At 41.5% G+C, this 17,826-nt stretch overlaps 1 protein-coding gene across 3 annotated transcripts in view; it reads right to left on the reverse strand.

Annotated features, from left to right (window-relative positions):
- Positions 1 to 17,826, reverse strand: part of PTK2 (protein tyrosine kinase 2) — a 292,969-nt gene that overhangs the window by 140,464 nt on the left and 134,679 nt on the right. For all 3 annotated transcript variants that reach the window (XM_054985813.1, XM_054985812.1, XM_054985814.1), the window contains one exon: positions 12,168 to 12,255. In XM_054985813.1, coding sequence (XP_054841788.1) covers positions 12,168 to 12,255 — 88 coding nt within the window. The remainder of the gene's footprint in view (positions 1 to 12,167; positions 12,256 to 17,826) is intronic.

A 17,826-nucleotide genomic window follows, 5' to 3' on the forward strand; every position in this document is an offset into this window, starting at 1 on the left:
ACCACCTCTTTTCCCAGAAAAAAAGCCCTGTTGAACACTAAATACATTTTGGCTGTAGGTTTTTGGGGCACTTAACCAGACCTCATATGCAAACACGACCATTAAACAAACCGTCTACACGACTAGAGAGGTTCTTGATTGGTGAAAGCATGGCAAGGTCCACAAACAGCCAACTGCATGACTTGAAGCAAAGTACAATATGGGGCAGGGTGCTGAGGTTGCAAGAAGCCCCAAGAGCCAGGAGTGTGTGTGTGTGTGGGGGGGGGGGAGACACCTAAAAAAGTGAATCACCTGGGATTAGGTGGTTAAATGCATCTTGATGCATCTTTGGGATAGGAAGAGGTTAAACCAGATTTTGATGTTCCATTCCTGTTGTACAAAGCCTTTACAGTTTCAGGGAGGTAGCTTTGCTGGTTTGCAGTAGAACACCAGGATTCGAATCCAGCAGCACCTCAGAGACCGGCAAGATTTTTCAAGGCTATAAGCTTTTGAGAACCAAAGCTCCCTTCTTCAGATGGCTTTGACTCACGCACACCCTGAAAATCTTGATGGTCTTTAAGGTGCTGCTGGATTCAGAGCTACTGTTATACTTAAGAGTTTTCTTGTAAGTCACCCGAAAGCATTCACAGGTGTTGACCTACTGATACTGATTTGTGCAAGAGTACCAAGTCAATCAGTATTAGGTCAGAAGATAGTTCTTTCAATCTTTACAGTAATTCTTCATTCATCCTTTTTTTTTTACAAACTGTGCCATGAATACGCAAATTTATAGCTAAGTATGTAGTTTTCCTGATATCTTCCCTTCCCAAATGACACACACAGAGTTGTACTGAACAATAATACTGTATATGTGTCGGGGGTGAGGGGATGCCATTCCCCGTAGTAAGTAACAGCTACAACAGCTCTCAGGAACTTAGCTGTAGAGCTACAGCTGCAGAAACAGAAGTATGTATAATCTGTGCTTTTATATACTTAAGTAAATCCTCTTCATTGCACAAACCCATGCTGCAGGAAGCCTGCAAATGCTTATGTTCTTTATTTAGGTGTTACACTTCATATGCTGGTCCAATTGCAGAAAATAAAATATCTGATTCCGGCAATCTGAACCACTAGCTGTTCTAAATAAATCCCCCCATATCACTTGCATTATTTCTTTTTTGGTAGGATCGTCGGTGGCTTCTAAAGACACTGAATTTACAGCATGGCTACTGCCGCATTCATCTAAGTCCCCCCTTCCCTCTTTCTGCCAGCTTCATAATAGATGAATCATTAAATGAGACATGCCCCCCTCAAAGGAAATAAAAGCTGCTATTTTTTTACAGCTTCTAAAAGCACAATTTTGCATTAGGACAACCCTCATCTGCCATCTGCCCTTGGCTGCTGCTCTTCCTTATCACAAAGGTCACAGGTGCAGCCTTAACACAAGTCGGATCTTTGACATCCTGCACTAATTACACGTCCCCTCCCCATGTCTATGTTAATAATTAGGACATTAGTGATTGAGAGTAGGGAATTAACTGTCAATAGCATATTGTGTGAGGAGAATGGCTTTAAAATTATCCCTTCTGTCAGGGTGGGCAGCTGAAGGCTCCTGCCTCGAAAACTGTTGATGAAGTTGAATTGCACACTTGAAGACTATGCAGTATTGGACAGGTTCAGTTGCTGCTCTTCCTTTAGTCCAAGGATACCCTATGAGCAATCCTACATGCAATCTCACTCACTTTTAATTTCAATGAGAGCTGGCATATGCTTTGCAGCAGTATGGTGTAGTGGTTAGAACGTCAGACTAAGACAGGGGAGCCTGGATTCGCAGGTAAATGCTGCCTCGTCAAGGATTCTGTACACAGTGTCATAGCAAAACAAGTTGCAAAGTATATACAGACCTTAGGATCACTTACAACAGTTGCATTTAACATATAGCTGTCAAAGCAAATAAACACAATTTTATCTGAGAAATTTCTTGCAAAATTGTCACAGTGAGCCATCAAGGGCTCTAAATTCTGTTCAAGATCAGAATGTAAAAAGTCCAGGCCACTCGAAAAAGCACTTCTGAGTTCTGATGACTCTGAATGAGAGGTAAGATTACTTCACCATCATCATCATCAGGCTTAAAAATGTGGTCTAAGCTCTTTGTTACACCAGCAGCCCATAATAAAAAGGGACAATTAAAGGCACCCAGAGTACAGATGCCGAAAGTCCAGGGGAAGAAGTAGCATGGATCAGACTCTTGAGTCTCACAAAGTAATCACTGGTTTGTTAAAATTAGTTAAACTGTAAAGTGAGGCACTCGCAAGAAGTTCATCTTAAAGGCAAATACCTTGGTTAGCTGAGATCATTTCAGATTCCAGCCACAAGAAATGGTGGGTGTTTGTGACCACAAAGGAGAAATGTTACAGAAGACATAAGGGGATTTTCTTAAACCAAATGTCTAACGCATCCAAAAGAACAATTTAGTCTCCTTCCTGAGTTAATCATAAGGCAAAAACTCATCTCCAGAGCCCCAACATATCTTTAAGCAAATATTTATTCTCTGTGTTAATCATGTCACAGTCAGTTTTTGCCACAAACACACACTAACAAGGAAGTAACTTCTGTGAACCAGGAAACTAGCAGATAAAGTTAACTTAGTTTGAAATGGTCACATGACTCTCCTAAAACAAAGGGAATTTTAAGCATAAGGACTAGGATGTCAGCCATAAAATGCCAATTCATCAAGTGCAAACCATCAGATAATCATTGTGAGGCTCTAACATTGCCCAGGGGAAGAGGATGGCTTGGAGCAATCACACAAACAGGTCAGGTCACCAACTTATTTCAGAATTCAACCAGGACTTCAACATGATTGCCAGTCAACTTAGAAGGAAAATTCCCCAGAACATTCAGGGAACCATGTGGCTCCATTGCTCTCCACGTGCGGACCATCTGAATGGGCCTGCCAGCTCTGCAAAGGTTCCAGGGGCACTGAAAGTTGAAACCTAACCCAGGTGATTACCTGCCCATGACAAAAGAATGAGTAAGATCTCCAATTTGAGAATGTGTCTGAATATATGTGGTATTGATTGAGCGAGTCACACAGTCGTCATGATGACTGTGAAATCCGAAATTGTACCAGTTACAGAGAACCCAGCATGGATGATGCAATCCTCCAGAATAGTAAACTCAAGCTATTCCAACACAATTGCCAAGTTACCACCTTCCATTTCCCTATCCACATGATATAGTCTGCTGCTATACCTTAAAAACTGGAGGGAAAGTTGAGAGAAACCAACTCTACCTCACCATTCATCCAGCTAGGTCTCTGTGACACATATCACATTAGTAGATTTATCCAGGATCAAGTCCTGGATGAGGGCTGCTTTTCTGGTCACCATCAGCAAAATTCTAAAATCTGGTGGATTCCTAGAATGGTAATGCGATCTCACCACCACGTTGCTCTCTGCCCATAATGCTGCCTAGGGAAGCCCAGACACCATGGCTTATAGCCCATCTCCTCCCAACCTCTAATAGCTAAGAAACCACTAATATCAACATGAGGATTGCAAAGAAGCCATCCATAAAACATAAAAGAAAACCTACAGACATCTAATAGAGACAGAAAGAATATGAGGGGGGTACCCAACATGAAAAAGGACAGCTTTTAACATGGATTAGTCACCGGCGTAGCCATCTTTTTCAAAATATGACTTAATTATATAGCTAAGAAATTCACTTTCTATAAACAAATAGCTCACAGTATTATCTTGACAAGTTGCAAGCTCTAGACAGGTGACACTTAACATGAATCATCCTTCCCTTTTTAAGAACCTGCAATCTTTGCATTCATCATCAGATCCCTTTACGGCATAGTTTACGTGCCAGTTAGCACTTTCTCGGTATCTTTTTGTGGGGTATCAGCATACTCAACAGTGAGAAGGGGAGCCATCCTCCAGGTATTCTTGGAGAGGCCTCAGTTTTCTTCAGCTTGTCATGGTTAAGGAAGGAAGGAAGGCCATGACACTTTTTTAGATGCTATGATTGTCTTATTTGGGCATACACCCTTAGAATTGTAGTTTGGGGATGGGGGTGTGAATCTCTAACAGAAAATTCTCTGTGCTCTCAAATGATGATTCCTAGGTTTATACAGAGGAAGCCACAAATGGTATAAAGTAGGCTTGACTCAATAAAAGAAGCCGCGTCCTCCAGTTTGCAGGATCTGAGTAGGTCTGTTAGAGATAGAACGTTTTGGAGGTCTTTCATTCATAGGGTCGCCATAGGTCGGAAACGACTTGACGGCACATAACACACACACACAGTACAGATGTGTCTGAAAACCACCATGTGAATTCACAACAAAGTTATGATGTTTGAACTGAGGACTTGTCAGCTCATCTTGTTAACCTTTGGAGGAATGTTTTTAAGTAAAATAAATAAATTAACCACTATACTATGGAACAGTATGTCTATATTTTTAAGTAGCAGCATTATTGTGAAGAGGATAGGAATCTCTAACTAACGAGCATTTTCAGCAACCACACAAACCTAAAAATCCCTAGATTTTTCCCCTTGAAGACTATCAAAGCATCTAAATAATTCTGATATCAATTTAAATATGTAACATTTATATACCTAAAGTCATTCATTCTAGATCACCTATTTTTAATCACAAGAGTTAATAAGTTACTGTCTATTTAGGTCACCAACATCCATGCAATCAACCTGACACCATGAATGTGATCACTTATCTCTTCATGAAATGGAGGTGAGTCAAAGGCCCGTGCTATGCTTTTAAAAGCCTTGAATTGGATTAATGCCTTGACTACTTAAGTCGATGAGAGACTGGACCCTTTTTAAGAGTTATGTCAGGATAGCTGATCAAGCACACCAAGCCCTCCCTTATTTCCTGAAACCCTCTTGTGACAACTTTTCCAAATTCAAATAACAAATCAAATAATTCATGGGTAAAATGTGAGGGTGCTTAAATCAGCAATGCAGGGATTTACTAACGTAAGGTGAAACAAAACATCCTCACAGACAAGAGCGTAGTTGCCCAGAGCATACTCCACATTGTTTGTGAGCAGCTGTGGAAATAATTCCACTGAATAAAAAGAACAAAGAATTTGCCACACTACCGTGCAACTGGCTGGCCAAATGTAAGCTCTGCCCATAATCAGTAACAAAATGCTCAAGAAAGCAAATATATTCCCATCCGGTCATCAAAAAGCTCTGAAAGAAGCTATGTGATGTTGGACATCCAAAACAGGTGAAAGAGAACTTTCCCTTCATATTGACTCTTATTTTCATTATTCTTGTTATGGGGGCAAGTACCTCATATAGGGTAAATCTGCACCAACATATCACAGTACTATGAAATATTGAGTATTTAGAAAATGCTTGATTCTATACAGCACACAGAAGTGATACAACTGAACAAGGACTAATTTAGCTATCACGTTGGGACCCTATATATTCTGCTAAAAAATTCCTCGCCAAGAAACACTGAATTCTGCAAAGCCTATCAGTACGAAGAGTTAAGCAAATACGCACATCTTTCCTTAACTTACACAGCTGACGCAGCCTTTGATTGTGCACAGTCAAGGGCAGGGACAAGGAGCTATACAGGATCATGAAACTTTGCTCTCTAGACAGGGAAAGCCTAATAATCCAGGTCCCCGCTCTGTCTTCTGAGACACCTGCAGACTTTGTCCATGTACATATTTCCCTGTAATGCTGTAGTTATCAAAGCAAAGATTATTCGGGGCAATATATTCTGCCCACAGTGCTGCACTTGCGCTGAATTGCTTACATTCAAACTGTCCTACTTATAAGGGGCAGCCCCCATTGTCTGCTTATCCCCGTTAAGCCACTCTCCTCTATTATTTTCCTCCTAGTTTTGCCTTTTAAGTTGGGAAGCAGTGTCATGCTTCAATATTTGACCCCCTTCCTGGGATGAATAATGGACACATCTTGTCTCTAGCACACATACATATAGCAATGATTATGCATGAACACTAACACACCATACTGTGCTATTGCAAACGTTGCAAAGGTATAAGATGTAACCTTAAAATATAACATAATATAGGACCATTACATTTTTCTAGTGTACCTTGAACGAGCAGAACAAATACATCTTTGGCTTTTTAATGTGGAGGATTTTAGTCCAGTACATTTTAGGCCTTGGATTGACCCAGTTAAAGCCCCCATCTTTGAACGCTACAGATTCTCAGATCCTGGCTCTGTGCAGTTTGCTATTAGAAATTTTGCTGAGACTTTCGCTGAGACTACAGTGACACCATAGTGAGCTTCTATTTTGCATTCCATGAGAAATATGTAACCACAAGCAGCTGTAAACAATTCAAAAGTGCCACAATATTGAAAGAAAATTTTTGTTCACAGAGGTATCTTGTCCAAATTAATTTTTATAACAAAAGACCCTTCCCTCTATATGGCCCCACTTGTATTTGGCTCTACATGATATTACGTGGTGAGGAGATGCCTGAATTGCTGGACATTTGGTCCAATTCTGAATTGACTCTTTCAAGGCTTCGGAAGAGAGTGTGGATTCACCTGAAGGAGCACAGAAGCCAGGGCATCAATTGAAACACTCTGCATCAACAGAGTTAAGAAAAGCAGATGCTGAGATACCAGGAGAAGTTTGGCGTTCTGGATGTTACAGGCAACCAGAACGCACAGGGCCGTGCCCCACACATAAAGAGGACCTCTCTCTCCAACTGTTTGCATGCACAACCATACTATACAGGGATACTTTCCCTTGGCCCTTGGACTGAAACTCCTCATTAGAAGTCTCCAGAAAACATTGCTGAGAAAGCAAAAAGGCCACAGGACATGGGTGCAAGACACTCGTAACTCTGGCAAACAGGAAGACCAGTCTCACGACCTGTAACAGGAGTTCAGACTGACACATTGTTCTGGGATACTGAAATATGTTACGGGTATGGGGTCTTCCTGTCCCGTGGGTGCCAAAGTAAACAATAAATAAGGGGAAATTAAGTCCATGCCTCTGTCCTCTCCTGCAAGGAGTAAGATCCCACTGTGATACTGCTCCTCGCCAAGGGAAATGTAGAAAAGTCCAATAGACAAAGCCTGGGGCCAACAGCAGCCTTTTCTTTTTAGGGACCACCTGCCTTGAGGATGCTCTCTCGCTGTGTTTTGAGGCCTCCAAAGGCCTATCCTCACTCTGTCCCTCACCTGTTTTGGGACTCTGAGAGCAGAAAGGCCCACAAGTCTGCCAGGGGCCTCTGTTTCTTGAGCCTTCCTGGAGCCTTGGATCCATAGCTACGAAGCTGCTTTTGCTTGGTAGGGAACTGAACTATGACTAGAAAGGCAAGAGGGTGGTTGAGTGGCAAACAGAGTTTTAAATATTCAGAGCAATCAACATGCATTAGGATTGCTCTCATGTTGGCAACCGTTTGTTTCACATCTATTTGCAATGCAGAGAAGTTTATGGTTCATCTCTCCACTACCTAGTGTGTCCTCTACTGGGGACTGGTTTAGAACCGCACAGTAGACTCAGAACTTACTTGCTTATGCACTGCCATTTTATGTATTATTTTCCATAGCCATACGTATCTTTTTGATAGTTTTGTATCCATGCCTTTTCCCATATATTCATGCATCTGATTCTGTTTCTGCAGAGTATTGTGCAATAGTACTTTCCAATAAACTGTTTAATTTATATCTGTAACATCTTGGAGCCTGTGTCTTCCTATTGACAGTGGAGTAGCCACAGGGGTGTGAGACAAACCTGTAGGATTAGAGGCCTCCTGCTTACGGGGATCGAATTAGCAGAGGACAGGCTTTTGCACAACAGCAGACAAAGCAGAGCTCGCAGCAATATGAAATCATGTTAACGGGAGGCTTTGGACAGTGGCTGTTACATGTGTGAACTGGTGTACTGCAAGTGTCTCCCTATTTTCATCTGCTAGAGGATATGGGATTGGAGAGCACACACTGTTGCCCTAGCAATAGGGGACAGGTTTTAAACTCCGTCAAACAGAGGGAGGCTTGAAAAGGGGTAAGCTGGTTCAAGTTAACAGGATTTTCAGAAGAGATTTAAAAGGAAGAGAAGGTGATGATTATTAAAGATAGCCCCACTTAGCCGTGGGAAGAAATCCCACTCTTACTATGTGACATGATCAGAGACGTGAAGTTGATGGAGGAAAGATTTTTTTTCAAGAAACTAAAGTAAAATTAAGGGGAAAGCTGAAACTGGGTATTAATTTTTCAAATTTCTCTTCTATAAAAAAAATGAATTTCTTCTATTCCTGCATGATAATGTATTACTTTTAAAAAAATGTAAATTGGCTTAAAATGAAATAAAGCGCGCATTCACCAGGGGAAATTCAAAATGATATATAGTGTAAAATAAATAAAATCAAGTAAATCTCGTATTAAAAATAAAAAAGGCAACAAACGAATTAAACAACAAAGAACAGTGACACTCATGCAGGCGAAAGCAAGGGGAGGAAAGAGAGAGAACCAACTGGCTTGGCAAAAAGGAAAAAAGCATTAATTGGTGCCTAAAACCAGACAACACCGGCATCAGGTGGGCAGGTACAGGGAAGGAGATCCAGAAATGAGGGTCACCAGTGATCCCTAGTGGCCTTACATCGCATATTGATTGTGATGGAAGGTTTTCATTCTTTTTTATGCTTCAGAAAAGATTTCGGAAGTTTTACCTCTCTAGACATGACTTCTATACTACTAGATTTAAGGAACAGAAAACTGTAATCTAATCCCAGTGTACTCCACAGGGCGGGGAGCGGGGGGGCTGCCCCTGTTGCGGAAGCAGGAGCAAATGGGGTGGAGGCATGCAGGGACTAGATAGAAGATCTTTAAAGATAAAGAGGTCTCTCTGGGAACCAAGATCAAGATAATCCAAACAATGGCATTCCCCATTATGATGCATGGATGTGAAAGTTGGACAGTGAAGAAAGCTGACAGGAGGAAAATTGATTCACTTGAAATGTGGTGCTGGAGGAGGGCTCTGCAGATACCATGGATAGCCAAAAAGACAAGTAAGTGGGTACTAGATCAAATCAAACCTGAACTCTCACTAGAAGCTAAAATGACAAAACTGAGGCTATCGTGCTTTGGCCACATTATGAGAAGACAAGAGTCTCTGGAAAAATCAATAATGTTAGGAAAAGTGGAAGGCAGTAGAAAAAGAGGAAGACCTAAAATGAGATGGCTTGACTCAATAAAAGAAGCCATGTCCTCCAGTTTGTAAGATCTGAGCAAGTTTGTTAATGATAGGACGTTTGGGAGGTCTTTCATTCATTGGGTTGCCATAGGTCGGAGGCAACTTGACGGCACATAACACACACACATGCAGGGACTGCCTCCACAAACCCCAACCCTGCACTGCTTGCTGCTGTCACCAGCTCACTCGCTTTATGCAACTGGCACAGAAATGCGGTCGCAAGGGAGAATCCTGCTAGACTGCTCCATCTCCTCCTTAACAGTTGAGGCTATGGCTGTAAGAAATAGAGCTTAGCTCTGCCATTTTGAAAGTGGAACTTAGTTTTGCCCTCTATCCTCAGATTGGCTGCAGGCAGAACTTTCACACGGACACTTGCCTGCAGCCAATCCCACCCTTTCCACTTCAAGATGGAGCAAAGGGGATTTTAATATTTTGCTCTGGCTAAAAGGGAAACACTCTTGAGTGCTCCACAACTCGTGCTCAGAGGAGCAAAACACAGGGCAAAAGCAACCAAAAATAGTCAACGAGGGAGGGGAGGTGGAGCAAAGCAAAGGCAGGAGCCCTAATATGATCTGTTACTCTTACTTTACTTATTTGTCCCATAGCATCAGTTTTTTTCCTGGTTTTCATTATTTATGATTGTGACCACAATAATGATGAAGCAACTTTAATTTCAACTATTGCTGAGTCGCTGACATGTAATTTCCAGTATGGTTACATCATCACATTTAAATCCCTTGCTTATTTCTGAGACTGCTGTTTTATTTAATGTGTTTGGGTTTTGTCCTTCTCTTAAGAACATCCATATACAGTCTCTAAGCAGCCTAAAACTGCTTGTAAGCAGTCTATGTAAGCAGGGCTAATAATTATCTTGTTCTTTCAACTCACATTTCCCAGAGATTGTCCTCTCTTACAACCAAATTATTTCAAGTTCTTTGCTTTCACAGTGCATGGACATTTTGCTTTGAAAGTGCACAAAACAACGGAACAAAAAGGGAGGAAGAAATATGAAAGCTGCTTTTCTGTGCAGTTTTCTCACTGTCTTTAAATCAAATGATCGCCACGACAGTTTAGAATAGGTTAAAAGAATACAGCAAACATGGCTTCGCATGGAGTCAGCCTGTCTCTTGGTACTGAAGTGAGTGATGTTAAAAAGCCTTTCCTGAGACCTCTGATGTTCTGCTGTTGTCCTTCTGAGGGCTGCAATGAACTGAAGGAAGAAAACCCTTGCAGGATGTCAAAGAACGGACTCACAACATCCCTTCCACCCCCCAATTCCTTCAGTCTGGTCCCTGGGAGGTTGGAAAACCCCGTGACTGACCTGAGTCTATGCTCAATGATGCCACCCTCTCTCTTACCTAGGGGGTACCAAAAACAAATTAACTAACAACTGCTGCCACCAGCGATTCTGAGAGTATCTCCTGCTGAGCCAGCACTATATACCTTCATTGCTGTTTAAAGGCTCTGCCTAGTTGCCACACCTCCCATTTCATTCTTAACAAGCAAGCATGGGGGTGATAGCTCAAAACTGTAAAGTTGTGATATATCATGCACCAGGGATGGCAAGCGTACCTGCTGCTCCTCCACATTACCGCACTTCAGAAAGCAAGACCAAATAGGTGCGGGTGGTTCCAGAGGTCAGATTTAAAGTGTTCAAAATATAAGAATATTTAATAAGTGAATAAGGAGATTACATATGGTCTGTTTGAGCATTCAGGCTGAGCAAGGGCAAAAAGCAAAGGTGAAAACATGCAATTCCCTTTCCCTACACTTGGTACTTATCCTAAATGATGTTTAAATAGGACACACTAGTATTACTTGAAGTTGCAATCATTCAGATTTCAGCATTTCCTTCATTCTTGTTTGTTGGGACTTCTCCCCATTGTCCTCCTCTATGTGAACAAGATGGAGTCCCTAGGATCTTCATAGCTTGTACCCATCCATGGAGAACAGCAAGAAGGAGGAGATCTTCTCTGTATCCCCTTGGGAGAATCCATCTCCCCACATCACACAGCACATGTGGTGTATTTACGCAAGTTTACCTGGGAAATGTTGTCGGAGACTCCTTCCTCTCTCTGTGAGAACGGATGGTGGAGTAGCAGGTGCAGTGGCAGTGGCGGCGCCAGTTTCAGGCTCCCCTTGCTGGCTGAGGTCAGAGGAAGCCAGCAGCAGCCATCGCAAATCATTCTTCCAGGCACAAACCTGCCGGACAAGCCTGAAGGCCCCCAAAGACCATTTGGGGGTGGGCAGCTGCTGCTCTCTAGCCCCGGGGAACTGCTCTGGAGACAGCTGCCATGTTGGCGAAGCTTCAGCCACAGTGACAGCAGCGGGATCTGCTGCTGCTGCTGCTGTTGCTCAGACATGCCCTCGCTCCGGTTTTCCTTCGGGAGCTCAGGGGCAGGGGAAGAGCATGTCACAGTAGCAGCAGATCCCTCTGCAGTCGCTGGAGCTTTGCCGACATGGTGATTGTCTCCAGAGCAGCTCCCCGGGGACTGGCAGCCCGTCAGACACAGACTGCTCTGAGAGCAGCAGCTGCCCGCCCTCGAATGGTCTTTTGGGCCCTTGCATCCGACAAGTGGAGCCTGAAGGTGGCAGGAAGTGAGCCGTGGCAGAAGGAGCTTTTGAGGCTGCCGCCGCCATTACAGCTGCTACTTCATCATCCATTTTATAGAGGGGAAGGAGTCTCTGACTATACTTCCCAGGTAAACTTGCATGAACCCACCACGTGTATGGTGTCTCTTGTAGTTTGGCCCACAGAACAAACATGGTGTCATATAGGCAGCCCTTGCAGTACAGGCTCAAGAATATCAGTTTCTCCTCTGCTCCCACTTTTGCCATAATCAATTGACAGGAATTGAGTAAACTAAGAAGTTCAAAATAAAATTAACTTTCAGGACACAAACAAATAAAACAAATATTCAGGATACAAAAGCGAGTTTATATTAAAGATGTAGTCTAGATTTACCTGCTGATAGAAAAAATTTAATGTTGGCTTGTCTTCAGTAAACTGGTTCAGAAATCCCTTCGGTAAATATCGGATTCGCAGTTCATATCTATGAAGAAAGAAATTTTTTTTTATTTTCTTTGGAATCTCTACATCATACCTCAGTAACACATCACTAAAGAGAATATCCTCTATATAATTCCCTTTCGATATTCAGTATCACAACTGAAAATAAGGCTTGAATAGTACATTTTTACACTTAAAATGGCATTTATGCATTTTATAATGACCTTGATTCATCAGGGTATGTACGGCATATACAGTTGCAGAATTAATACCAATCTAATATTAACATTCCCTCTCCAGAACTGCATGATTATCACTGCCCACCCCCTATCTACTGCTGTTCTTTACACTTCCCCTCTAAAAAGTCACACCACAAGTTGGAAGACACTCCAGAACAGCATTCAAAGTTTCATGACATGCTAAAACCAGAAAGAAAAATCCGCTACCCCTTTTCCTTTATGTGTACAAGCCTTTTTTGATCCTGGCCTGTAGTGTGTATTAATAATGACATCTGCTTATATAACTAAATACTGGATTTAGCAAGATGGTCTGGGGTTTTGCTTTGAGATGCGTGCTAACCAATTTTCATAATCCAATCCATGTGCACCGTGAGGAGGAGTACATTATTGATTACATTCCTTCTGAGAGATTTTGTTTGCATTTGCATGAAATACCCCGAAGTCTTTTCTTCCATCTATGTGAGAAGAAGAGACAAAGAAACTCCTGTATATTTTATACACATGCACACAAAACAATAATGAACATTAAGACAAGAGAACCAATCTGGGGGGGAAATAAGAAGTACAGGTATGGTATAACGGTTATTGAGTTCAGCTCTGAATAGCAGCTTCAAATCTTTGCTCGGCTACAAAATTCACCGGTGGAATCAAACATGTGGCTTATCGTATGTCCGCAGGATGGATGTGATCCTAACATAGCACTTTAAGCTGCTTAATGAAAAAGCAGGATTCTGAGCACCACGATGACAACATTTTGTGCACAAAAGGGCCAAGATAAATACACATAATCCACACTGTTCATATTATTTCTATATCATCACCAGCTCTCTACTACTTTCTCCCCTGTAAAGCAAAATCTGCACTGCATTACGGTGACCAGAGAGCTAATGGCACAGGGTTCTCTTTTCCCCCCTTCTCCATTTGAATTCACTTCTGCAAGTTGGGCTTTGAAGGCTATATTCACTCATCCAGTATAAGCAGCGTTAAGTATGGGATGGCCTTCTCTCTCAGCATGGCTATTATTTCGAGTACATAGATAAGACCGATCTGTCAAGGCAACACAGCAGTTCCATATGCTCAGCTGCAGTCTTGTAACTTCAGTTGATGACAAGTGCTTTTATTTCAAGAGGGGAGAATATCCACTATTCAATACACTCTCAACTAATGTCCTCTTTCAGAATAGAAGAAAAGGTCCACTAGCGCCTTAAAGACCAACAAAATTTTCCAAGGTATAAGCTCTTGTGAGTAAAAGCTCACTTCATCAGGTACAAAAGTAGTTCCTTTCAGGATGCGGCTCTTCCATAATACACAGACACATTTACTTTTCTGCTTATTTCTCTTTTAAAAATAACTGCTAGCCATTCTCTCAGATGGGCATACACTGAATGCAGGGAAGTTTATTTTATTTTTAGGATTCCATGAAAAGCAATGGCATTTATATCGCTAACACCACTGCAATGGCACCCATCATTCAACTACTCTGCTATGATGCACAAGATCCCAGCAAGTGTCTCAGCAATGCCAAAGACTGCAGTGAAACTTGAAAAAGTTTCTGACCAATACACGTGTCTAACTTTACTGGACATCAGTCTACATTTAACATGCTTAACTAGCACCATCCTTGTTCAGAACTATAATATTTTCTCTACAATAACACTGTGTGTGTTATGTGCCGTCAAGTCATTTCCAACCTATGGCGACCCTATGAATGAAAGACCTCCAAAACGTTCTCTGTCTAACAGACCTACTCAGATCCTGCAAACTGGAGGATGTGGCTTCTTTTATTGAGTCAAGCCACCTCATTTTAGGTCTTCCTCTTTTCCTGCTGCCTTCCACTTTTCCTAGCATTATTGACTTTTCCAGAAAATCTTGTCTTCTCATGATGTGACCAAAGTACGATAGCTTTAGTCTTGTAATTTTAGCTTCTAAGGAGAATTCCGCCTTGATTTGATCTAGTACCCACTTATTTGTCTTTTTGGCTGTCCATGGTATCTGCAAAACTCTCCTCCAGCACCACATTTCAAATGAATCCATTTTTTTCCTGTCAGCTTTCTTTACCGTCCAACTGGCAATGGGGAATACCATAGTTTGGATTATCTTGATCTTGGTTCCCAGAGAGACATCTTTATCTTTAAGGATCTTATCTAGCTCCCTCACAGCTGCTCTTCCAATAACATTAATTCCTGCAAAATTACTGTACCATTCAGTTCCATTCGCTGCCAAAATTTTATCACCTCTTTTTCTGCACGTACATTTTTACTGGCAACCATTTTGAGGACACCGAAGTGTTAAGTTTTTAATATGCATCTCATGCAACAAAAGCACAGTAAACCTCTTCCTATCTGATCTCACAAGAAAATAATTTCCTTCCACTTCCAAGGTTGTTTTTTTTTTACTGTAATCATCGTTCCACTCTCTCCATGGTTTTGTCAAAAGGAATATAACCAAGTCTCAGCCTATGAAAGCATCGTTATCACCATATTAAGGCAATCAATTATATCCAGAGATAATCATCAGCATCACAAGAGCTTTTAAAATCTGAGGCTTCTAGACAAGTTGCCAAGCTTTTAAAACTTTGATAATTAGAAGGCTCTTTGTGGCTTCCTTTTCTTTTTAAAATAGCAACCAGCTATTACTAGAAAGCATTTTACAGAAAACAAGTTCTTCCAGAGGGTTAAATATAAAGCCAATTTTACCAGTGCCACAGCTTCAGAATTTAACTCTGACTTCTAACAGTCTTGACCCAAATGATGCAAAATAAATCTCAGAGAGATTGCATGAATTGGTACTGCACAAAAATAAACCGGTTTTCATTCTCACACCTCTCAAAAAGAATACTTAATGACGCTTTACCAAAGAACAGCAGTTTTTAAAAAGTGCCAGAATGTCAGTTTCTACCACATAGTAGAGGAGTACGATTTTTAAAGTTTCTTCTAAGCAAGAAAACATTATCACAAAATTCAAAACAGTCAGGCAAGCACTGACTCAAATTAAACTGCGATAATCTCTCAAGCTTACTGGCAACATCCTTTTAAAACCATGCTGTTAAAACGTACAGTTTCACCTTTTAATATTTATTTGTGTATAGCTCACCTTTCTCAATGAGACCCAAGGCAGATTACACCAGTGCAAGTCCATATGCTCAAGGACATTCAGTGAATAAATACAATGGGGTATGGGTTGTAGGAACTTTAAAACAGCATAAATCCAAAACACAGAGAAGAAATATTGCTGAAACAAACCGTAAATAATTAAACATGACATCTTTAATGGCACAGAAACTAGCAGTAGGAGTATATCTACAGCAACAGACACTCTGTCTGTTGCCATGCTGCAGCGGTTTGTACCAGCAGGAGTCTCTGAGTTGACTTTGAGGGAAAACCTATGTAAAGTGCATTATAGTAGTCTAGTCTCAATGTTAACATGGCGTGAATCCACGTGACCAGATCATCTGTGTCAAGGTAAGAAGGGCAATATCATATGCTGAAATCCAGTATTCAATTATGGTGAAGTTATGTACATTACATTCACCCAGCATAGGTAGCAGTGCTGTACTACGACCATCTCGAGTTCAAATCCCTACTCAACCATGAAAGTGACTGTTCCAGATCATCTAATGATACTCTCTCAGCCTTACCTACTTCACAAGAAGGTTGTGAAAATACAATGAAGGAATGAAAAAATATGTGTTACCTCCAGAGCCCTACACACCTATGGCCTAGGTAGCCAGAGGGAGACTCCATCTGAGAGGAAACCAGAGCGGCAGGAATTTAGTGTAATGAAGCTAGATCTCTGTGAAAAATGTCACACCACTCAATTAAGGCCTCATCTTGTGACTCCATGGAACCTCCCCACTCCCAGGTCAAATTAAATAAGCAGAATTTGCAGGACCTTGGATTCTCTTCAACAGCATCCTTCTAATACAGATCTACCAGATAACCTAATTAAACCCTTTAACCAACATAATAACTTCATCTCCTGCCTTGTCATCCTCCTCCTTGGACTAACTGAAGTACTCAGAAAATTTTGTTCCTGCCACCGGCAGAAATGGGCACATATTTTAGGTATACACGAGAACCCACTTTCAGCCCATCATTTTAGCTTCAGTTTTTCCCTGGACTTCTCCTCCACTACTGAGACTCAGAGTTCACTCAATTCAGATCCACCTCAAGGCAGCTCCACTGCTACTGTGACACTTGAGGGAGGTCAGTCAGCTCAGCTTCATCCCTGGAACAATCCCTCAGCCCCCACAACTCTGGACAACACTCATGCTTCAGGACCAGGCAACCAATGGGCCTTTCCTTCCGTCTCTCTCTAAGGGCCCCCTATTGTCCTCTTCCACTCTCATCCATGCCTCCCTTGCTTGCAACTTGGATCGTCCACATCCGCATCCCCAGTTTTCTTCCTAGCTTTTCTTCTATTGTGATCAATCTCCCTCCGCCAGCAATGTACTCCCCCCTCCTTCAACTGTTTTGCTTTGCTCCTGAGCATTGTTCTCCTAGCCACACTCAGCTAGACCTCACAACTCATTCTGCGCCTTTCTAACTCCCCTGCAGTAAGACGCTTACTCACCAAATGCACACACAGCCTGCACCTTTCTCCCCACAAGAGAGAGTGTTAAATTTCCCTTCACTCTTTGCTACAGATGCTACTGAATTTTTTGGCCACACTGTTTACCTTTGAAAATTCCAATTTCATACATCAGTTCACCCAGGATGAAGCTACAGTTGTCTGTTTTCCTGATCATACTATCAAAATTTTATAGAGTATTACTGAAAAGATCTGCATGTGATTTGTTCCCATGGATTAAAAGAAACTAATTAATTGGGATAGTCAGGATGAAAATGTGTGGAATGAAAAGGCTCACACAATGACAACACTTGACAATAAAAAACAAAAAAGGACATTCACACATCCCTACACATTACACAACAGAGAAACCAAATAGGAGTCAAACTAAAAATTTGTTAGCATCTATTTGAGATTTTTTTGAGTCCAGTGCAGCAGATATAAACTCTACAACCTAAAAATCACTGCACATCACCAGCATGTGATCCTTTTGCTACAGAAACACAGTTTTAAGAGTTGGATTATAAACATGAATGCCAGAATTTTGAAGCTGTCATATCTTTGCTCTCCTCTAGATAGTAATAATGCCCTTCTTCACATTTCACACGCAGTATTTTAAAGTCATTAATAGAGAATCCCATCCAAGAGCGTCTATTAATACAATCCCATAAGCTGTTACATTCAAGAATACTTCCTGGATTCCCTCTTCTATATTGCTAATCTAAATATTTTTACAAGTACTGTCATCTGATCCTAAATGCTATGTTTCAGGGTATTAAAAATATGACAGCCGTGTTTTCATTATT

The sequence above is a fragment of the Eublepharis macularius genome, chromosome 7, assembly GCF_028583425.1.
Source record: "Eublepharis macularius isolate TG4126 chromosome 7, MPM_Emac_v1.0, whole genome shotgun sequence".
Lineage (NCBI taxonomy): Eukaryota > Metazoa > Chordata > Lepidosauria > Squamata > Eublepharidae > Eublepharis > Eublepharis macularius.